The following is a 24019-nucleotide window of genomic DNA, read 5'->3' as shown; positions in this document are numbered from 1 at the left end:
TAAAATGTGCCACTCCCAGTGGTGGGGTGAAGGACACATGTTCAGGAGGAGAGAAGAGCAGTTCCTAGCATCATGCCCCATGGGCAGTCTGACTGACTGCCATAATTGCAGTATATGTGGGAGAGATGCATGTCTCAATTGGTAAAATCTTGCCCAAAGTAATGATTGACACATTTGATTGCTCATTTGCCTACAGCATGTTTCTGTTACATCAAACCCTTATTGTTTTTAGGTGTGTGTGTGTGTGTGTTGCACAATCTAAGTAGTAGGCGGTAATGTTTGGTTACTTACTACCTGCATAAGAGGTGTAGTTGTGTCCAATTTTTTAAAGACATCTACTGAGGCAGTAGGAGTAGGCAACCTGTTGAATGCCACCCCAAGTAAGGCTAGTGCCTGTCTATCAGCCGTGTCGTAGTATGCGCACTGACTTTAACCCTCCCCCTTAACAAAGTCAAATTACCATTGGCTTTCATGTCACAGCGTCACTGAGAAAGCCTGGCCCTGAGATAGAGCTCAATTTTGGGACTGTCTATCCACACGCAAACCAACATGCCGCGCTTGTCTTGATTACAGCTGCGGTGTATTACCAGTTCCTTCATATTTGAATGATTAATCTTTCTATTTCTTGTCAGTCAGCGTCTATTTCTGAGGGTCACAGAATTCACCTGGGCATTTTTTTGTGCTGAGAAGTTTGCTGTTCTATTACAACATTTTTCTCTTAATTTATCTTCCTCTGTATTTTTTGTGATGAAATTAACTTGAACGTGTAGAACAGCAAATATAACTTCTGACAAGGAAATATATTTTATCACCTCTCTCCAAACGGACTGCGAAGCAATGATGAACAAGAACGGGATGGTGACAAAAATTCACACGAGAATTAGGACCGATCCTTTCACGAGCAATTATGAGTTGCTTGGCAGAGAATTGGGCAGGTAAATCACTTGAAATGTTTAATAGTGTACCCTGTCCAGATCATGAAATGTTTAATATGTTACCCTGTCCAGATCATGAAATGATGCGCTACAATGGGTATCAAAGCGTGCTGCAGTGCGAAGTAAACACGGGGAGGCAGGGGTAAACACACTGTTCAGTCTTTAAAGTGAGAGATTACAAATTGGAAACGTTTGTAATTTTCTCTGCACGTGCAAACGGGAATAAGTAAACATTTCACGGTGTCGGCCCAATCCGGATGAGTTGCGCTGACACTGCTATGAAGACTCTCGATCTGCGCCCATGAAATTGTTTTGTGTAGTTGGCATTTTGTTTTTTTGTAAGGGAAATCTGTGGGATTTATTCTTTGTGTGAGGCCTAATATTTCTGGAATTTGATTTAAGTATAACCAGCCTTGTCTCATAGACTATACGTAATATAGTAAACGTACATCCGGAATACATCAATTTAGTGTGTTACTTTTGCTATGGTTACTTATGGCAAAAAAAATGGTTTGTTGGCCAGGTGTTTAACACGAACATCTAGCATGCGTGTTGGATTCTCATAATGGACAATTTTAGCAACTTTGAAACGACTTACTACATGTTAAGCATGTTAAGTAGTGGCGTAAAGTACTGAAGTACTATATCTGTTTTTTGGTTGTATCTGTACTTTACTATTTATAGTTTTTTACTACTTTTACATTCCTATAGAAAATGATGTACTTTTTACTCCATACATTTTCCCTGACACACAGAATTACTCAATTACATTTGAATGCTTAGCAGAACAGAAACATTGTAAAATTCACTCTTATCATGAGGTCATACCTACTGCCTCTGATCTGGTGGACTCACTAAACACATGCTTCATTTGTAAATTATGCCCTGGCTATCCCCTAATAAAAACATGTAATTGTGCCATCTGGTTTGCTTAATATTAGGAATTTGAAATTAAGTATATTTAAAATGAAATATTGTCAGACTTACTCAAGTAGTATTTTACTGGGTGACTTTTACTTGAGTCATTTTCTATTAAGGTATCTTTACTTTTACTCAAGTATGACAAGTGAGTACCTTTTTCACCATTGATGCTTAACCCTAACTCCTAGCCTAGCGAACGTTAGCAGCTGTTAGCAGCTAGCGAACGTTAGCAGCTGTTAGCAGCTAGCGAACGTTAGCAGCTGTTAGCAGCTAGCGAACGTTAGCAGCTGTTAGCAGCTAGCGAACGTTAGCAGCTGTTAGCAGCTAGCGCACGTTAGCAGCTGTTAGCAGCTAGCGAACGTTAGCAGCTGTTAGCAGCTAGCGAACGTTAGCAGCTGTTAGCAGCTAGCGAACGTTAGCAGCTGTTAGCAGCTAGCGAACGTTAGCAGCTGTTAGCAGCTAGCGAACGTTAGCGAACGTTAGCAACTGTTAGCAGCTAGCGAACGTTAGCAGCTAGCGAACGTTAGCAGCTGCTAGCGAACGTTAGCAGCAGCTAGCGAACGTTAGCAGCAGCTAGCGAACGTTAGCAGCTGCTAGCGAACGTTAGCAGCTGCTAGCGACAGCAAATTGGAATTCGTAACATAAATAACATGAATGAATTGCAATTTGTAATATATCATACTAAATGAATGATGGACAGCCACAAATGAATACATACCATATGAAACGTGTCATACTAAATGGAGTGTTCGGATGACACCAACGCAGGCGCATATTTTCAGTCGCAATAAAGAGCATCATAATTATGTCTCTCTTGTAGTCTGAGAGCTGGTTTTGGTATGTAGGCTACATGTTTTTCGTGAGTAAGGACTTGAGATGATAAATTGATGCTAAATCAACCTCGTTTTTCCTGTGTGCTGTTTTATTTTGGGGTGGATGGTATGTTGAATGTTACTTAATTCTACAACAGGACCATTTTTATGCTCATGATACACATAGAGTATCAACACTAGCACAAAAAATGTCCTCCATAATGAATTTATCCCTAGCCTCAATCAATGGCTTGTGAGACTTCTTTGATTCTCCTTCAATTGTGCCACATTCTGTCCCCTGTAAACTGAATTGAGATAATAATTTTACCCTATATCCCCATCTCTCCCCTCTTTAACTGTTACTGCTGTGGGGGCCCTCGGTAGAAAGGTGAATATGCAATGCATTTTACCAGCCCCAGTATTATTAGCATGAAATATGCTCTGACCTACATGTACCATCACTGGCCTCAGTAGCTCCCTATCTCTATATCTCCACCATCCAAGGAATCCCTGGCACACACACAAGCTATTAACACAGGAAGAGATGTTTGCTATTATTCTGTTTGTTCCAGAATCCAGACCATGCCTACAGCCTCACCCATGGCTGTTTGTTTGGGATTGTTACAGTGGGCTAATTCCCTGCCAATCAGCCCTGTTTTGTCCTGGAGGTCAGGGTGGGGGATAACGTGCAATTACCATCAGTCTCCCTCCGCCCTGTTCCGGCCCCCTGTTGTTCTCCACAGATCAGCGAGTGTGACCTACAATGCATTTGAACACAGACACTAAAATGTGTGCATTCCAAGGCAGTTGAATGGGGGGGGTGTGTCTCAGAGATTTTAAACTCCTGTTAAAAAGCCAGTAGCCAGGCTACTACTTCCCTAGGGCCAAAATGTTTTAGTTCTAACCTGTTGACTAGGATTATTAACTCATCTGGACTTGGGTCATTGCATCGTTTCTGTCTCAGGTGATATTGTACCAATACCCCATGCAACTGTCCTTTTATAACTTCATAGGGAGTGGGAGACAGGGAGGTGTTACATGTTTCTCTCTTTTCTGGATAGTATGCAGTCGGCTGCTAAATAAAGACTCATTCACTTTGGCAGTTGGTAGCAGCCAGATTTCCCTGTCTGACACCATGGGACATCCTGGGCCAGCAGCCAGGACCTGGGGGGAGCTGTTTGAGCTCTGAGCGAGCCCAGCGTCCTCTCAGCACTTCTTCCGCCCCCATCTCTCTCTCTCTCATCCTCATCCTCCTCTCATTACCTCCTCGCCCCCACAACATCCTGATCTGGCCTCATAAATCCCATTAAGTGCAGGAATGTGAGCTGTGTTGGATGCCAGAAGAGCAGCTTGTCAAGATTTAGATGGCCAGTAGAAGAGGAGGGATGGATCTCTTTCCCCCCCTTCTTCACTATGTTTGAGACATTGTGGCCCCTGGTAAACCTGCAGTAACACCTTTTGAAGGCTTCTGAAATCTGCCCCTGATTGCTTCCCTTCAATGACCCCCCCCCCCTCCCTCTCTGTAAATATACTCACACAAAAATCAGGCATTTAGATAACGTAGAAGAGTTTTGACTTTGAGAACAAGTTACAAGAGTTGACATGAAAGATATTGACTTTGAATTAGTTGGAACCGATCCCTGTTTCTAGGTCAAATGGGTGTCCTCTGATATTTACTTAGCCTAGATTTTCACTATCTTCACTATGATTTAGAAGGACAGCAAAGGGGTTGTCAATAGGTTTTTGTGTCGTCTGAGAGGAGTTTATGAAGAGGAACCCAGCCTGTACTGTGTGAGGCAGCTGAAGGCGATCAGCTGTCTATGTTTCTCAAAAGGGGAGTAACTCATGTCTGGGTCACTCCCCTTTCGAGAAACACAGACCCCACAGGAAAAAACATTTCTCAGTTAAATTAGTGCCATCACTATGCATACTGAATGAAAACTTCCTTTTATGATCCCCTGTTGATTTGGGGAGTGACACACCACATACATGCAGACATGATGATGTGAAGCTGCATAATGATAGATCTGCAAATCAGGTGTTGGTGTGTCTACATAATTGCCTTTTCTGTGGGATTTGGGATTTGCACAAAATGTTAAAGACAAACTTCAAGTGGCAGATGTGATTTCTGTCTGAGTGTCTCTAAGGAGCAGCTTCCTGCTCAAGGAGAAGGCTGAAAGTCATGTATTCTCTCATGGATCAGACATTAGAAGCATGTTGAATTTTATGTCTGTATCCACCTATAACCCCTGTGCTCTTGTCTCTGGTGTGTTACTACAGACAGTGTGTGAAAACAGCAGGGTAATGATGGCCTAGTTTAGCAACCTTTGACCTGTTGTCACCATCTTAAAAGGCCTCCTGTTGCTCCTCAGCATCGCCTGTGGTGTCTTTTAATATCATCGGCAGTTCCCAGCACAGAGGTAGCTGCTCTGAACTTGTGGAATTGGCTAATTAAAGGAGAAAGGCTTTGACTTTGACTGGTTTGGGTCTTTTTGATTTGGAACAATGTGCCCTAGCAATCCTCACTAGGGCTGGGAACCAGTGAGTGAAGAAAGGGGAAGGAGGAACAGCCCACAGGGAATGGACTTGTGCCAGCTAACATCCAGGAGGAATAGCAGGCTTAGGTTTACAGTACAGCCGTCCTGGAGGTAAGATGTGAGAAAATGACCAGCACCAAGTTTACACTCCCTCTCCATACAGACACTGCTTTTAATAGCAGAACTGTAGGGATGCCATTGTCTACCTGTGCAGTTTTTATGAATGGTTGCCTTTCACTGCCAGGCTTAGTCTGGCTAAAGACATTGACTCTAAAACAGTGTCTGTTGTATGTCAAGTAACATGGCAGAAACAGTTGTCAGTTGAACCAGGGAAGCGAGGGAAGGCCAAAATTCACTAACAGGGATGCCAAATGATTTGGTAAGTGAAGTTGCGGACTCTGTTTTTTTTTCAGGGGTTAGGAGGACTCTGCTGTGGCCTCCTGGACCCACTTCTCCCTGAGTCCAGCCCCCGGGAAGTGGGTGGTCCTAGTGCAGGGGCTGCCATGTTTGCTGGGCTGCCATGTTTGCTGGTAAGCCTGCACAGGCCTTTGTGTGGCTGTCCGAGGAGATGTAGGGTCCTGCTTAAGGTCTGGGTGTAGGCGTTTGGGAATTCCATTTGTCCCCCGCTGTTGTCAGCTGTAAGAATGGGAAGTGTACAAGGCTCCGTTATCACCCTGGGATAGTGTTTGTAGAAGGCTGGACACAGTGGGGTGATTCTACACATTGGATTTCCTGCCCACACCCGCAGCCTGACCCACAACACCTCTGCTGAATCCATCAATGTATGCAGCAGCAAATGGAATGCTCAGATGGTATTCTAGAATTGTGGTTGTACGTTCCTCTTTTCTTTTCTCTGGGGGTGGGGCTTGTGGACAGACAAGCCAAGCTGTTGCACTCCTCTCTTTATGTTGACTTTTAAAGAGTGCTATTAGTCTTATTCCCCCCCCCCCCGCCTGTCCATACAGCCACTCAGGAGTGACAGTTGGGGCCCACCTCCTGCCCGTCAGGCCCTCCACCGAGGAGGAAGAGGAGAGAAGGAAATCTTACTACATTGATGAGGGAGCCTATCACTTGGTGCTCATCATCAGTCCTATAATGCATAACAATGGTTGATAACTCCATGTGTATCCCTCTGTTTTGTAATACCACTCAGTCCACCTCATTTTCCTTGGTGGTCTTTCAGTGGCCTGTGCATCCTACCTATTTTAATCCGTTTCACTGCACTGCATTTATTTTATTTTTTGCTTTATTGGTTGTGTTATAATTGTTTGGAGCTCTCAGTGCTGTAATTGCTGTTTCTCTCCCATGATTACTCCCTGCAGGTTCATGGCAAATCAGATTTACCGATAAGACATTGAAGACAACCAAATCAAACGTGTAAGCCTACTGTAAATGAAACTAATTGTGTTTCTGATTATTCAACATATCCCTTTCCCCCACTATTTTTCTTTTCCCAGGGGAAAGTTTGCTGTGGTGAAGAAGTGCATTGAAAAGGCGACAGGGACGGAGCACGCTGCCAAGTTCTTGAGGAAGCGTCGGAAGGGCGAGGACTGCCGCATGGACATCCTCAACGAGATCGCTGTTCTGGAGTCAGCCAAGGCTAACCCTTATGTGGTGGCGCTGCATGAGGTCTATGAGACCAACTCTGAGATCATCCTCATCCTCGAGTGGTGAGTTAACTCGTATGCATCAAAACGCAAAGACCATGGAAAAACGTGGTGTGCACAGTATGTGAGTGTGTGTTTGGATCTCTGCACCACCCTTAGGTCATGTCGCCAGTGATGGGAGAAAATGCTGGTGATTGTAATCTAGAAGTCCCTTTAAACTCTCCGTACATGTTGATGCTCCACCACAATGCAGCACTGGCAGGAAAAATGGGATGAAATGATAAGGTTCCTAATGAGGAGGGAAATAAACTCATTATGCGCCATTTACCGAAAACTTTGCGTCTCTGCAGGTTCTTCTCTTTCTGTGTAGTTTCGAGAGGTTTTGATCCGGTCGCCTGAGTAAAAATGTATTCTGCTCATATAAAACATGGGATTTTTTTAATGTCCTCTTTGTTTCAAACCGCATGAGATCTTGCGTGGACAGGATGTTGAGTGACGCGAATGTCAGCGTTGAATTTCTTGAAAAATGGTAGATTACATCTCTCCAGTCTAACCCTCACACGTCAACTTCCTGTGTTTGCACTCTTTCTTCTGAGGATGCAGCTGCGTGTCAATCAAGAGTTTCTCACCTTTAGAAACAGCTGCATGAACACGCACGCCAAACACACGCAGGCCTGCTTGAACCTTGTAACCTTATAAGGAAATGATAACTCCCCTGTGGTTGGTCGCTGTGCTCATAGCCACATCTCCGATTCTTGTTACCTTGCCTGACTATGATTGTGTCAGTGCTTCTATAAACAAACGGACGAAGATGGACCAAATGACTCAATTTTGAAGATTCTTGAGAATAAGTATTTGTCACGTGAAACTAGCATCAGTCAAATTATTCCATCATGCTTCAAAGCATCCATTCTATCCAAACACAGGTGAACCAGTCAGCATCTGAGCTGCATCCATCTGATCAACAAAGCAATGAGGTCAGGGTGGAAGGAAAGGCTCTGTCTGGTCTGGTGTCATATCCTATGACTACTATCTAGCGTATGTGTCATGGCTGTCCTCCGTGACCACTCTGGTCTCATTCTAATTAGGAGCCAGAGATGGTAACAAGCATTGTAATGATCCCCAAGCCCCATTACAAATAGACCACACCCCACCAACCAGTTCATCTAGAAGACCAAAAGACTGTGTCCCCTCCTGACCCTGGTGGGTGGTTTATGACCAGACATCTCCACCCATTCCCGTCCTAGACATAGAATTCTCCCGCAGAACAAAAGGTTCCCTATAGGGAGGGGGGGTGGTGGTGGTATGTGCTTGGCCTTGGACCCCAGTTTGAAAGAGGAAGCAGAGCCACTATTTCCTGCCTGCAGGGGCAGGCACTGGTCCATAGCCCCGCACTAGCTGCCAGATAACTTTGCGCTTCCTTGTGCATTTGTGCAGTTGTCCTTTGTCTGTCTGAAAGTTCTGGAGATTCTTTGGAGATTCTTCTAGGCCTATGTTCATCCAGATCCCAGTATAGGTTATGGTTCCTAGTGAAATCCCCTACTAACCTGGTAATCTGCAGCCATTGAGATGCTGTTGCAGCCTGTACGACTGTGAACTCTTTGCCTGTTAAAGGGCTCTCTGACCTCAGCGTGGGCTAGCTTTGCTGCAAACCAGAGAATAATGTTCCATTTCCTGTGGGTTTACATAGAAGCAGTTAGTAATGCTCCCAAAAGTAGAAAACACACACACAAAGTAGCATGCGCATACACTCACACTCATACTCACACATTGGTCTGCACATAGCCACAACCACATCCCCACGCAACGTATGAGAAATGGGAGCGAGAAACAAACTTTTCCTCATCAGTAAGTCTAAACCCAGTCTGTGCGAACACCTCACATAATGACTAGTCTAACCGAAAATGCCACTTTAATGAGAAATTAACCTGCATCATCTCTGCTTAGAACGCATTCTGATGGTTTTCTGTACTAGGGGCACAGTCCATGGCCTGCTTCTGATGGTGGTGAATAGTTGCACGAAATAAATGTCTTCAATGGTTCTCCAACAAACATTAGATTGTCATCTGTGTGTTCCCAACTCTACATGTCTTGTCAAGGAAACCCATGACGTTACCAGAGATCAAACAACCCGCTAGGATGAGACCAAACATCTTACGTTTTTGTCATATTGACAAATACAGTATTGTGCAGGTGCATTTCTAGAGGTCTACATTATATGTGGGAAAATGAGATGAACCAAGTCACCCAACGTTTGTTTTTCAAGGTCAGTGTACGCACGGCGAAGGTTTGGTCCAACCCTCAGTCACTACATATTTGTTTATCTGGCAAACAATATGAGTTACACATTTTGTGAATACTGTACGTTTCACCTCAGTCTTTGAACTCATGACACTGCTGTAAACTCTGAGGTAACTTCAGATAAGAGGAACTCAAAATCTTAACCAATTACAGGCAATCGGATAGTCTTGGGAATGGCAGTCGGGTCCACAGATTGCCCGGCCAATCATAACTTGAGAGCAGCTTTAAAGCTTTACAGGATATGTTGATGAAAATGTAGCACTTTGACTCACTCAAGCTTGATCTTTCAGTGCTGATGGAATCATTCCTGAGGTTATTTTTTCTAGAACAGTTTTTCAGCCCCTCTGTAATTGGGAAAGAGGATGATGTTGTTGTTTTTTTTCTCCCCCTCTGTCCTCTTAATTCTGCTTTCATCCTTAAGTGTAACTGTATCTGATGTTTTTGTATGGGTTTTGAAACATCTTACGTAATGCAAATTGAAACCCTCACCTCCAGTCCATGTCAGCCATTTATCTTTGTCACTTCAAAATGTATGCAGTCCTCGGATAAGTAAATGGATTATATACGAGTCTTTGACACACATCTCCACTGTCTGACATGGGCTGGCCTTCAACTCTGAAACTCTGAAACCAGAGTCTATGTACTGTGCTGAGTACACTATGCAGTCAACACACAGGCCCTGTGAGAAGTGATCAGTAGTAGGCTTTGAGGTTTGGTAGCTGGCCAGCAAGAGTAAAATGCCTATTCCTGGAGATCTTAAGCCCAGACTAACCAAGTTGGCTTGTGAGAATGCAGCCAATATTGTGAAGCACATACGTAAATACACACTCTGTCCCACATTCTCTCATTGGGAAGTCATGGCTCGTCGGTCTTCAGCTCATTCTCAAGTAGCTCTTTGCCCGCCCTCCGCCCAACCCTAATGTTCTGCGGGTGACGGCTACTGTGAATCTCTTTGATGGGACTCTGCACAGTTATTCTGTCTTAAGTGGATGGGGAAACCATTCCATGTCATCTATCTGCTGACTGACAGTGGGGAGACTGATCCACTGAGGCATAGATGGAGAAATGAGACCATACAAACATGATGGCAGGAGATGTATCAGATCTTTCCATAGTGCTTTCAGAGTCCTCAGTCCATTTAATTTCTACAGGATGGCTCTTGTTAGTACTAAAAGCCTTGTCTCCTCCTCCTAGATGAGAGTTTATTGAAGTATTTTGGAGGGTATTTTTGTTTTTCGCCTTTTGGTAAATTAGTTAAAACTGGGAAAGGAAGGGGTGGGATAATTAGACCTATTTGAGTCAATTGTATTAAATTGAGACCCAGCACATGGAACAGACGAATGATGAGTGGCACAATCTATTTTTTTGAATGTATTTTTTTTTAATCATGCAGTTGTCAGCAAGCATAAATCAAAGCCATGCTTCCAACGACACACTGATGTCTCTCATTTCCTCTATCCTAAAACTGGTCAACTAGGACTGCTATGCATATTTGGTATACATGTGTACTGTAGGGACTTTGGTCGCCTTTCTTCTTTTAGTAGTCTTCCACCAACACTTTTTTATTTTTTTTTGGGGGGGGGGGTCAAAAGAGACAGCCAGCATTAAATGTGTGGAGCCCCAAGCGAAAGGGGATTTATATGGCGCAATGATGGATATCCAGAAAAACACAATCTCATATTTTCACAGCTGAGGACAGTAAAGGTAGGGATGCAACAGTGCGGGGCTACCCAGGGATTAGAAGGTGTGGTTATGTAACAGTTATGCCCGGGCCATGGTCATAGATAAAAAGCATGTGTGCTGACTAAATCCCCCACACATGGCTGTGCTATTTGGCAAGCGTCCTCTCTCCAGGCTTTTCATCTGCTTTGGAGAAACATCCAACATAAATCTGCCATGTCCCGGACGGCATTGCTTACCATTGTTACACAAGCATGACAAGAATTGACAAACCAGGCATTTGCCTTAACAAATTAAAATGCTCACATCTCATTTTTGTTAATTGGCCTTTCTATTTTCTAAGTGGATCCAAAAAATAGGACAACCCCCCTCCCCACTAATCCTGAGCAGTTGGGAGTGGGTGCCCAGATTGGATAAACTTCCAATTTTGGGGGAGCGACACAGCAGTGTGGTGGTAATCCACTACTGTAAACTATGGGATTGTTTCAGTGTGCTGTCACTGTCTCAAGTCTTAGGTAACTCTTTATTATACAACAGGGATCTCTAGTTCGATAGATTTGAAATTCTTTCCCCTTCGTTTTTTGTTTTTGACTTAACTGATCTGGAATGTGTAACTCTGGAAAGCCTTATCCGGGGCTGGCACTGACTGATATGGGTCCTCGTATCTCGAGTCAAAGCTGAGGTCAGGGAGGCACCATTTTTCTTCTGATTTCCGTGTGGGAACGTCGGAGTGCCACAGACAGGAGTCACATGCTTTGTGTGTGGATGTGGAGCACGGACCCTGTTCCCAAGCCCAAAGTACAATAACCACAGGGCCAGTTGCGTAACACTTCACTGTGTATGTGATAACGGGATAGGGGTGGGATTGGCATTGTCGCCATGTTTGAGTTGATAGTTGTACAAATGCAGTGATTTACAGTGTAAGGGTGTAGACTTCATGAGTGTAAATGCTCAGTAAAAACTACAGATATGATAAACATGTACTGTTGTTCATCTCATCACTATGGTTCTATTTTGATCCTCCTTTGCCTCTGTGTTTTCCAGTGCTGCCGGTGGAGAGATCTTCAACCAGTGTGTTGCGGAGAACGACGAGGCCTTCACAGAGAAGGATGTGATCAGGTTGGCCAGACAGATCCTCACCGGCGTGGCCTGTCTGCACAGCAACAATGTGGTCCACTTGGACCTGAAGGTCAGTAGAAAGCTCTTCTTGGAACCCAAAACCAAACCCGCTACAAGTTACGGCTGTCAAAGCGAGACTAGTGAAAAAAACAGGACACTCCTGGAATGGACGACTGTTTCTCAACTGCCATATTTCTCCCCTTAAGCAATGAGAACCCCTTAATATGGCAGAGCAGTAACACTTCCTGTATTCTAGCAAATAAAGACGCCCATCCAAGTTACTCTGTTAGCTTTTAACGAGTGACAACTGTTTGTATGTGAATGCTACGTAGTTTTTGTCCTGTAGTTCCTGCTCTTACATATGAACCCTGTCAGGGTCTGGTTTCTCTCTAGAACTTATTTTGTAAATACTGCAGGGTTGTGTAACAGAAGACACAGAACAAAAGCTGTAAGTCTTATAGGTCTGTTTTGTGATGTCAAAAACATTTGTATTGTTGATAATGAGCAGGGTTTTTGGGTGAGGGGGACTGAACCGACTGTCCTCAGACTAGATTTGATTGGCTCCCCATTTTCCTTTTCTACTCCCCCAGTGATAGACAGTATTAAATCTATTCCTGGTGAAATGTCACAGGCTTGCTGTCTCTGGCTCTGGTCTGTCTCTCTTGGTCCTTCATTTATCCTAGATTTTTCTATTTTATTTGACCTTTTATTTAACTAGGCAAGTCATTTAAAAACAAGTTCTTATTTACAATGATGGCCTACCCCACCAAACCCTCCCCTTACCCGGACGACGCTGGGCCAATTGTGCGCCACCCTATGAGATTCCCGATCACGGCTGGTTGTGATACAGCCCGGGATCAAACCTGGGTGTGTAATACAGCTCTAGCGATGCAGTGCCTTAGACCGCTGTGCCACTTGGTCCCCCAAGATGTCCTGGCCAAAGGCCCCAGGCCAGGAATCTAGCCAGTATGACCCAGAGGTTAAGCATCGTATATGATATAGGAGCCATCTAATGTGATAGGCCCTCCAAGACATCCCACCTTTCCTAGGAATCCTCTAATAGGCTAAGGGGATGAACCTGGTTTAGGGATATTGAATCTCTCTGAGGCTGTACACTCTGGGTTTGGCTTATTCATGTAGAGGTAGATTAGACTCTTTAGTGGAAGGCCTTGAGGCTCAATGACTACTCAACTGATTAACTATCTATCAAGCATGGTATGTGACCTCTGACTGTAAATTCACTTACCACGCACTCTTTGGATTTGGTCTAATCTGTCTATCTCGGTCTCGCCTCTCAGCCCCAGAACATCCTGCTGACCAGTGCCATCCCACTGGGTGATATCCGCATCGTGGACTTTGGCCTGTCCAGAAGCATGGACAGTGTGACAGAAGTCCGAGAGATCCTGGGCACCCCGGAGTATGTGGGTGAGTCCTGCCTCCTGGCTTCTGCAGTCAGATTATATCAATAAGGAAGATAGATAAGCAATTCTTAATGTCAGTACTGTAAAATGTTTATTAGGACTAATTGGCGTTGTCTATGCTATTCCAGCTCCAGAGATCCTGAACTATGAACCCATCAGCATAGCGACAGACATGTGGTGAGTATGAGCTAAAGAGACAGTGTCAAGCAGATATCAGCTAGTGTCTTCAATACATCTTGGTTTTTCCAGAAGCCATAAAATATTGATCACCAGCCAGCTCCACAGTGGAAATCTGAGAAAAATACTTCCCCATGTCTTGTAGTCTGACACCTTTCCCTCCTCATCTCTCAGGTCCATAGGGGTCCTGACCTACGTCATGCTGACGGGCGAGTCTCCGTTCCTGGGGGACAACAAGCAGGAGACCTTCCTGAACATCTCCCAGGTCAATGTGGACTACTCCCAGGATGCCTTCGAGGGCGTCTCCTCCCTCGCCATTGACTTCATCAAGACCCTGCTGCTCAAAAACCCCAGGTGAGGAACAGGATAGGTTCAAGACTCAACACTCAATCAGTTCAGTGCCACAGCCCGACAGATGTTCTCCCACATGTCCCATAGTGAGTTCAACACTGATTAACAGGTGAATGATGTCATTCATACTGCTGTTTGCAGCACATCCTCATTAAGTCTCCCGATGCGTGGTAACGTATATATTAATAATTTAATATAAGGATAATGGTCCTTGTTACGTTTTGACTATTAACACATTCTGTGTCACCACTGTCACTATTTGATCAAGTGTTCCAGCACAGAAGGGCTAGATACTGTATGTCACCATCATGTCTCAATGACAAACAGCAGTGGTCTATCGCTGTGATCCAGGCCCATAATCTTCACTCAATATAATTTAATTGCTGCAGATTATCGGCAGTATAATTAATAAATTTTTTTAAGTGGAAAAATTCCTGTGTGTCTGAGTAATCCCAAAAAGGGGAAAAGACTGCAATGAAACAGTGGGCTTTGGTGGTTTTTCAAAAAGACTGTGTCAAGGAAAGAAGAGTGTCTGAGGGAATGGGAGGGACAGGAAGTTATATAACTGCATATTTGTCACCTTTTTACCATTGGCTTTCCTTTACATATATTCACATTAGCTATTTCAGTTTTACTTTCAAAACTGATGAACAGAAGCTTTAAAGTCCTTGCTGCCTAGACATTGATGATTGATTTGAGATCTGACACGCATTCTCTCTGTGTGTCCACAGAAAGAGAGCCACTGCAGCGGAGTGCCTTAACCACCCCTGGCTGACTGGAGCAGCTGACCTCTACACCCAGGTCCACGCCAGCTCCCTACCCTCATTGGACGAGCCTGAGACCAGCCAATCAGAGTCTGAGCCTGAGAGCCCGGCACCCTCCCCAGAGCTGGAGAGCATGGGTTCGTACCTGATATGCCCCGGTCAGGTAGACCTGAAGACAGGCCGCAATGCCTTTTCCTTCACTTCTGAGCCCTTCCCCGCACTGCCAGAGATCCAACAGGAGCTCATCTGCTGAGGAAGGGCTCTACTAGACACTGTATGTAGTGACTGACTGGACTGCTGTCACAGAATGGACACTGTCTGGAAGCCAGTGAGACCTGGTCTGGTCCGATGCAGGGCCTCCAGCTCTGTTTGACTCTGTATGTGTGCTGCTGCTACTGCTGCGATGGATGTGATATCTGTCTGAGCTCAGCTGACGATGTGCAGTACGTCATGCGTGTTTGATGCATGTTACCCTGTGCTGATAGTGTGCTGATGCGTGGCATCTGGTAATGAGCCACACTGACACACTTTAATGCATGTGTAGCGAGGGTACTGTAACTGTATGAGTGCTGTGAATGGAAGGAGTGGGCCAGTTCTTTGTGCTCGGCTAAGAAGACTAGAACAGTGGGACTGACTTCATCCATCACTTGGTCTGGTCTGCACTCTCAGTGAAGGAAGTCCTGCTTTGTCCCAGGCTGGGTTGATCCCTTGTTGGCTCTCACCTTGGCTGCCCTTCATGTTCCACTCCCTCACCGACCTTTGAACCAGAACTTCGCCTCTCCTTTGTGAGGATGTAACTGCTGAGAGGAAATGACGTTGGCCAACAGGAAGTTGGAACCGCTTTGCTTTTTGTTGAGGTCTGAACCTTAAATGCCTTTCATGATGATGTTGATTATGAAGGATGCCAATGTGGTTAGACAGATGTCCCTAGATGAGATGCTGCCTACGCATCAAAGGAAAACTGACTGACTGTGTTAGGGGAGTGCCCTCACAGAAACCAGTCAGAAGGGTTAAATAGTCTTCTCTGATTTTGTTTGTTCATATGACCACTTCAGGCCTCCAAACAGAAAGCCATCTCAATCACCACATCTAATTAAATCACATCCTTTGTTTAGTGTAAGGACAATCTTGATGTCAATTTAAAGCACTTTTTATTTTAAGAATGAACTACACAAAGGATCAAAGTATTAACCAAAGTCTTGATGAAATGGCTCAAAAGGCACAGTTTAGTTGAATGATTAATTAAGACACAAATGTACATGGCCACTTCCCACCATCTGTTAATATATTTACATCACCTGTTTCCACCAAGTGCCATATAGTTCACCTGCTGTGTTGATGTTTCTGTTTATTCTTGTGAGATTGTTGTTGTTGCTATTGTTGCACAATTTCCATGTACTCATGTTTGAAATATCAGTTTGCCATATTGGATATGTCACAATATATTTCCCTTCAGGCTTTGTGAACAAATGTCTTTTTGAAAGGAAGTGACTAGGATTCAATGATGTCATAATTTTGAATTGTGGCGTTTAATGACAGTTCAATGAATTGCAACCAATTGAAAGGCTTTGAAGAAGGCTCCTTTTGGATATGTGGTGTTTGAGAGTGAAGAGAAATTACTCTTGAGGACTTCTCAGAAATTACTGAAGTGTGTATTGTTTGATAGTGTAAGAATAATCTGTAAAATATTTTAAGATCCATAATGTATGAACATTTTAATAATTATTGTATGCCTCTTTTCTTTTTTTAAAAATCTCGACTCTGTACTTGTGACTTTCATTCCTGGTTACTGCTCATGAATTTCAGGCAGGTTTGCACTTGTGTCCAGGTGGACGTTACATTGAAATGAATAAATGTTGATGGCATTCCTCGCAAAGATTTATCGAAGAACAATAAATGTACATTTTGTATTAAACTATTCATCTTGACTTTGACTTCATTGTGTGCTCTGTTTAGGCATGGAACAACCACTGCGTGTCTTGTTCCCTCAACCACAAAGCATAAGTCTGGTTAGAATGCATTTCCTTGTACAAAGGACCGGGGAACCATTGAGACCCATTTTTAACCTTGTTCTCCTCTTGTGTGCTGCATATCAAGTCTCTCCACTTGAAAAACATTCCTCAAACTACAGTATCTTTAGTTTACACTGAAGACCATTTCCCAAGTGTCTGTCTTTCCTGTTTTTGGTCTTTTTGGGGAAACAAGTTAAATGTAGCAAGAAGAACTGATGGGTTTTCAGAAATATCTCGCTACTCTTCACAGGAAATACCAGTGTCACTTAAAGGGACATGCTGCAACGCTTTCTTCACGTGTGTGTGTGTGTGTGTGTGTGTGTGTACACACACTGTTTAACCTTCTGCAAGTAAACAAGGGAGACAATGTCCCTGCATGCCAACATTCTGGATTCTTGCTTTAATGTGCTCTTCCGCTGAAGGTCGTCACTAAGTCCAGCTAGCTCCACTCAGGCCGTGTTGAGCTCTATACAGACGGAGAGACGGGCCCTGCCTGGAGTGACTGTTTCCCTTATATCCTGCTCCTCAGACCTTTGGAATGCAAATGTTAGTAACTTTCCCCCTCACTTTATTCACCCGTGTTAATATAGCCTTTGTTTTCTCAGCAGGAGTGGCTCTGTTTTACACCATTGCTATTTTTTTTCACACCTACCAACCCCATACACACATTCACACCCTCGCACGCACACATTATGCAAACCATGACAGAGGTAATAGTCATAGCCTATGTTGCTGGGTTTCACAGTTGCGGGAACATTGTGTCCTGATATCTGGAAGACAGCCATTGTGAGGATTTTTAAAAATTAATTCTGGTGTAGTTATATCAAGACCAGCGCCTTCACGGAAGAACTACAGCTCAAAACCACTGGACCAATATAGATGAAAAGAATAAAGTCAAGCTTCCATAGACACTAAGATAACCTGCTCTGGATGAGAAGCAGATGCAAAGGCTTTGGCGTCGAGGGTTTCCTTTAGTTTATCAGTCCTGGCCATCTTATTCCACCATAGCAGGACATAAATTGATTCAATGATCTGTTACAGCATCTAACTCATCTCCATTGCCCTTCCCCTTCACATCTCCAGCCATGATGTTAGTCGTACTCTGTGTGAACTGTTTTGCTGATGTACAAAACAAAATGTGGCCGTTCGGAAAGTGTCAGACGTCTGAATTCTAAATCGTTCCTGCTAAAAGCAGCCAGCAAGCTTTTTGTTCCCTGGTAACCAAGCATCCTAAAAGAGCAGAAGTTGTCACAACCTTGATCCCTGAGTTGAACATGTAACAGGAAATCAGAAAAGCAGAATGTGGGGAAGAGGAGGAATCTTTTGTCTTCCCATATAGACACCATTGACTGAACTCAACATCACCAGTTACAAAACCAAGATTGACCATGTTTGACAACAGGTTGGAATTAGGGATATGGACCACTGGACCGGTGTTCATTTGAATTGTTTGAGCAAAGAGCAAATACTATGCAAATAGAATGTTGGACTTTGTTCCATAAGATCATATCGATATGACGTCTCGAGAGATCTTCCTTGTGAGATTAGTGTGAAGGCTGTTCGTATGAAAGACCAAGCCAACACATGTCCTTACCATGCTCTATTTCAATACTTAAGGACATTTAAAAGCTGACACCATGGGAATAAAATGGCCCAGACTCTTTTCTTTTATACCCCTGCCTACTTGCTGCCTTAGGATACTCCCTCTCTCCACCCCACCCCCTTTACGCTCTTCTCTCTCAGGACCTGCTCACCTTTTAAATATCAGAACTTGTATCAGTTTGACAAGCTTTGTATGTGAACAATTATTAAGGCATTGTTAATGGTACAGCAATTAGATTCCAGTGAACAAGCCTGTCAATCTATCAACCCCTCGTCACATCACAGGGCATTCCATTCCCCAGGCCGACAAATGATCCAACTGTGTTCCAGCAAATGACTCTAGTTGCCCTCTAGTAGCTCAAGTGTAGCCTACAACATTGGCAGTTCATTGACATACCAATTCATCTGGTATGTGCCTGTTTGTCTGGCCCTCTCCAATTAGTTTACTTGTTGTGTTACATTCCAGCATTGACCTCAAGTATCTCATGTCATCAAGTGCAGTTCACAGGAGACTGAGAGAAGACTCAATGAGAAAAGACCCAGAGGTTCATATCTTTGTGTTTCATGGCCAGTAGTGTTTCCTATTGATAACAAGACCAACCATGGCACATGCAAATACTGTTCCTCTACTGTGTAGTGACGTTCTGCTTGTGTCCTCTGTAGATATCAACTAAGACAAAATAAAGAGAAAATTGCTTTCACAAGTTAAGTCACGCTTTGAAGAGAGAAAAAGAAAATGTTCAGAGAGCACAAAGACTATCCTAACCACGGGTAATATGTTTCTCATGGCGAGGCATTCTCAGCCAAGACATTGAATGCCTTTGGTTAAGCACAGCTATTTATTCTTTCCCTGGAAAAAAAATCTTAAGAACACAAAAGCATTTTAAACAAAAAGTTGCTAGGTCAGATGGCTGATGTCTGTTTTTTCTCGGTCTGTGGCAACTGCATCCTGCCACAACATGGAAGAGGCAGGCAGCATTGGCAGAAATGATATTATTGAACTTGGTGATACTCAACTCAGGGGGATCTTCTCAACTTCAACTCAATACCTTTGAAAAGGCCACAATCAAAACAAGAGGCACAGCTAAGCCAGTCCTTATAGGGTTCATTTTCTGTGTGGTGGGTAAGCTTACTGACAGCAATAAAAATACTGCCAAATACAGTTGTTTGGGCGCACGCACGCACGCAGGCACCTACAATGAACTCTGTGGGCTCACTGTGACTCTACTAGCGAGTAAGGGAGTCCAGTGTTTCAGAGTGAGGGGGAACAGAACTGAATCTAGCGGTCTGGATCATTCAGAGCTCTTAGTCATTTCCATCCCAATCACATGTACACTGTTCACTTCAGCTCTGGGGTTCTGGGGTCGGGGAACAATCAAGTACACAACACGCTCTCTAGCTGCTATAGGCTGATACTGTTGGCCTTTCCCTCCTCTCCCGGCCTATCTCATGCTCCAACTGTCTTTCTCAATACCTCTCTACCCTGTGACTTCAACTACTCTGCCACGCTTGTAGTTGTCAAAGAGGAAGGGAACAATAAAACTGGCTTCCTGGATTTAATTGCAAGCTATGACTTGCGATTCGTCAGTGACGTGACATAACTGCCACTTGGTGTGCCCATGTGAGATGAGGATCAGACTATTTACCATGATGGTTTCAGCTGGTGGCTGGCATTAGCTGTTTTTGGTTCTGGTTTGGTGACATAACTGTCATTTTGTGTGTGCGTAAAGGAGAATGGTGACAATCTTGTGCTGCGTGATGATATGATGGCCATGGCAGCTGGTATTACTGGTTCTGTTCCGCCGGGTGTGTTGATGAGGAGGCAGGGAAACCAATAAACCTGTGTTCTTACAGTTTAGGACCAGCTGATTTATCAGGATACCACGGAAGAACTTGTTGGAACCCTCTAAGAATACTTTCAAGGTTGCTCGGGGATCCACCGGACACTTTAACGAGAAGAAAGGCTGTCATCGTTTCATTTGTGTGTCTGCAGCTTCTTCCTCCTCCACTCCACCTCCTTCCCTTTCTGTTGTGATGTAACCCACTCCCACTCCCACTCCCACAGAGGTGTGTTTGTGTGTGTGTGTGTATAATGCCGTCATTAGAGTCAGATGTTCATATTGTGAGAAACTTCCTGATGTAATCGGCCAAATCGTTGTGCACAACAACAAAAAAACCCGCTGATAACAATGGCGAGGCCAGACAGGTCGTGGAAAAGTGTTTCTGTAACAATGTTATCAGAGCTCTTAGCAGTAATAACACTATGGCGAGGAAAAGCCCCTAGCCCTCAGAATAGTGGGTTTCTCTGTCCCAGCCTCACCTGGGCGTTTAACATACCTAATGTACCAGTCACTCACGTGTCTAACACTCTCCTTTTATCGTCTGTCTCTCTGACTCTACCTTCTTACACCATCCGTCAGATGTGCCAATTTAAGTTTAAGGAGTTTTTTCTTTAACCTGTCTCAGGATAAACTGACAGATGATAAACTTAAATAATGTAAGAGGTGGCTACTGCTGTGGGGAAAGAGAGGGGCCTTCAGAGGAATGTCAAGAGGTAACAAGTCCTACAACTCCCAGGACAAATTGCCTCATCTTTCCTCCTCTGTTATTCAATGGCAAACAAACAGGAGAGACTTGATTTCTTCAATCAAAGTTTATTTCTGTTTTTAAGTCAGATATTTTACTTGAAAGATACATCTTCTAAGACTGGGTCAGTCATCCTGGTGAAAATGGGTAATATGCTATGGTTAGGCCATGTTCCACAGTCATCCTGGTCAAAATGGGTAATATGCTATGGTTAGGCCATGTTCCACAGTCATCCTGGTCAAAATGGGTAATATGCTATGGTTAGGCCATGGTTCAAAATGGGTAATATGCCATGTTCCACAGTCGGGGTCATCCTGGTCAAAATGGGTAAAATGGTTGGCCATGTTCCACAGTCATCCTGGTCAAAATGGGTAATATGCTATGGTTAGGCCATGTTCCACAGTCGGGGTCATCCTGGTCAAAATGGGTAATATGCTATGGTTAGGCCATGTTCCACAGTCATCCTGGTCAAAATGGGTAATCTATGGTTAGGCCAAATGTCATCCTGGTCAAAATGGGTAATATGCTATGGTTAGGCCATGTTCCACAGTCGGGGTCATCCTGGTCAAAATGGGTAATATGCTATGGTTAGGCCATGTTCCACAGTCATCCTGGTCAAAATGGGTAATATGCTATGGTTAGGCCATGTTCCACAGTCATCCTGGTCAAAATAGGTAATATACTATGGTTAGGCCATGTTCCACAGTCATCCTGGTCAAAATGGGTAATATACTATGGTTAGGCCATGTTCCACAGTCATCCTGGTCAAAATGGGTAATATGCTATGGTTAGGCCATGTTCCACAGTCATCCTGGTCAAAATGGGTAATATACTATGGTTAGGCCATGTTCCACAGTCGGGGTCATTAATGATCCTGTAATTCACAGATCATTTTACTCCCGTTACTGAGTAATGCCTGTGGTTTATAGTGGTGCCTTGGATTAAAGCTAGAATAGGATTTCTCCATCATTTCAATGTGCCTGCAACTCAGACAGTAGAAGCAGATGCACATTGGAATAACTAAACAATAACTGGGGCTAGAAATGATTGGATGTGTGTCCCGCCAGGTTTTCACCTCTAAGAACCTTGTGGTTGGCTGAGCACTGGGGTTGTCACCTCCAAGGTTCATTGGCCCCAATTGTGGGAGGGAAGAAAAAGTGCCAACCTAAAGAAAAGCATATGATCGATCGAATTCCGAGTCACAGATTGTGGTAAACAAAAACAAAAAGCTTCCGTAAGCCTGTCAAGAGGATGTTAAAGGGGTGTTAGAATCAGAATAATGAGTTTAGCAAGGTACACAATGTTCCAATTCCATGCTGGAGTACACTGCCGTCCCTATAGACCTGTGTACTGTACACACAAGCCACACACACAGAGACAGGCAGTGTACAGTACACACAAGTGTCTAAAAATAGACTGCGCAAATACTGTTATTCAACAGAATACTGGGCTTTGAAATGGGGGGGGTGATACCTACCACAGAGCTGTGACTGTGCACATATTTGTATCTAATTGAGTATCACATCTTGAGCCTGTAAGTCCCTATATCTTACTGTACCTGGATCATTGGATGTGAAGAGATTTGAGAATCAGAGGCAGTACAATTACAACAGCTGTAAAAGCATATTTTGACCCAGTAGAAATCTCTTGTAACTATACTAGAAAAAGAACATTCCAAAGGAGATTGTGGTCAGTTAAAGAACACTGTATATTTTAATTTGGTAAAGGAGAAAAATAAACTCATCCTTAGAAACATGACCAACGGGGTCGGGGGGGGGGCTGGTGATGTAAACACAGTGGGGATTCTAGGCCTCTTACGCAAGCCAGCTCTTACTGCTGCTTATCAATGACACGCTGGGAAATAAAAGTTGTAAAAAAAAAAGTACACTAAATAAACAACTATTATTACTTTGTGCTGTTATGACAGATGGGGGGCCTAGTGTCGAGGGCCCTAGAAAACAAATATTGTCAGGAGAAGAACACAGTGTTCCCTCTTGTCTGAGGACTACTGTTTAAAAGGGCCCTTTACAGTAACAAATGGATCAGAACCACACTAGCCTCAGGGCCACACCATGTAGACAGAGACCCCATAGATATACAGTGCCTTGCGAAAGTATTCGGCCCCCTTGAACTTTGCGACCTTTTGCCACATTTCAGGCTTCAAACATAAAGATATAAAACTGTATTTTTTTGTGAAGAATCAACAATAAGTGGGACACAATCATGAAGTGGAACGACATTTATTGGATATTTCAAACTTTTTTAACAAATCAAAAACTGAAAAATTGGGCGTGCAAAATTATTCAGCCCCCTTAAGTTAATACTTTGTAGCGCCACCTTTTGCTGCGATTACAGCTGTAAGTTGCTTGGGGTATGTCTCTATCAGTTTTGCACATCGAGAGACTGAAATTTTTTCCCATTCCTCTTTGCAAAACAGCTCGAGCTCAGTGAGGTTGGATGGAGAGCATTTGTGAACAGCAGTTTTCAGTTCTTTCCACAGATTCTCGATTGGATTCAGGTCTGGACTTTGACTTGGCCATTCTAACACCTGGATATGTTTATTTTTGAACCATTCCATTGTAGATTTTGCTTTATGTTTTGGATCATTGTCTTGTTGGAAGACAAATCTCCGTCCCAGTCTCAGGTCTTTTGCAGACTCCATCAGGTTTTCTTCCAGAATGGTCCTGTATTTGGCTCCATCCATCTTCCCATCAATTTTAACCATCTTCCCTGTCCCTGCTGAAGAAAAGCAGGCCCAAACCATGATGCTGCCACCACCATGTTTGACAGTGGGGATGGTGTGTTCAGGGTGATGAGCTGTGTTGCTTTTACGCCAAACATAACATTTTGCATTGTTGCCAAAAAGTTCAATTTTGGTTTCATCTGACCAGAGCACCTTCTTCCACATGTTTGATGTGTCTCCCAGGTGGCTTGTGGCAAACTTTAAACAACACTTTTTATGGATATCTTTAAGAAATGGCTTTCTTCTTGCCACTCTTCCATAAAGGCCAGATTTGTGCAATATATGACTGATTGTTGTCCTATGGACAGTCTCCCACCTCAGCTGTAGATCTCTGCAGTTCATCCAGAGTGATCATGGGCCTCTTGGCTGCATCTCTGATCAGTCTTCTCCTTGTATGAGCTGAAAGTTTAGAGGGACGGCCAGGTCTTGGTAGATTTGCAGTGGTCTGATA

At 43.8% G+C, this 24019-nt stretch overlaps 1 protein-coding gene across 1 annotated transcript; it reads left to right on the top strand.

Moving 5' to 3' along the window:
* The first annotated feature begins 472 nt into the window (after positions 1 to 472).
* LOC112258663 (serine/threonine-protein kinase 17A) lies at positions 473 to 16553 on the top strand. Its single transcript, XM_024433189.2, has 7 exons — positions 473 to 935; positions 6663 to 6875; positions 11838 to 11982; positions 13211 to 13337; positions 13462 to 13510; positions 13685 to 13864; positions 14593 to 16553. The coding sequence occupies exons 1-7, from the start codon at positions 838 to 840 to the stop codon at positions 14876 to 14878; spliced, it is 1098 nt and encodes a 365-aa protein (XP_024288957.1). The 5' UTR covers positions 473 to 837; the 3' UTR covers positions 14879 to 16553.
* The last annotated feature ends 7466 nt before the right edge of the window (positions 16554 to 24019 follow it).

The sequence above is a fragment of the Oncorhynchus tshawytscha genome, linkage group LG09 (genome assembly GCF_018296145.1).
Source record: "Oncorhynchus tshawytscha isolate Ot180627B linkage group LG09, Otsh_v2.0, whole genome shotgun sequence".
Classification (NCBI taxonomy): domain Eukaryota; kingdom Metazoa; phylum Chordata; class Actinopteri; order Salmoniformes; family Salmonidae; genus Oncorhynchus; species Oncorhynchus tshawytscha.
Note: the sequence above shows the minus strand (reverse complement) of the source record. Positions and strands in the feature narration are given on the sequence as shown.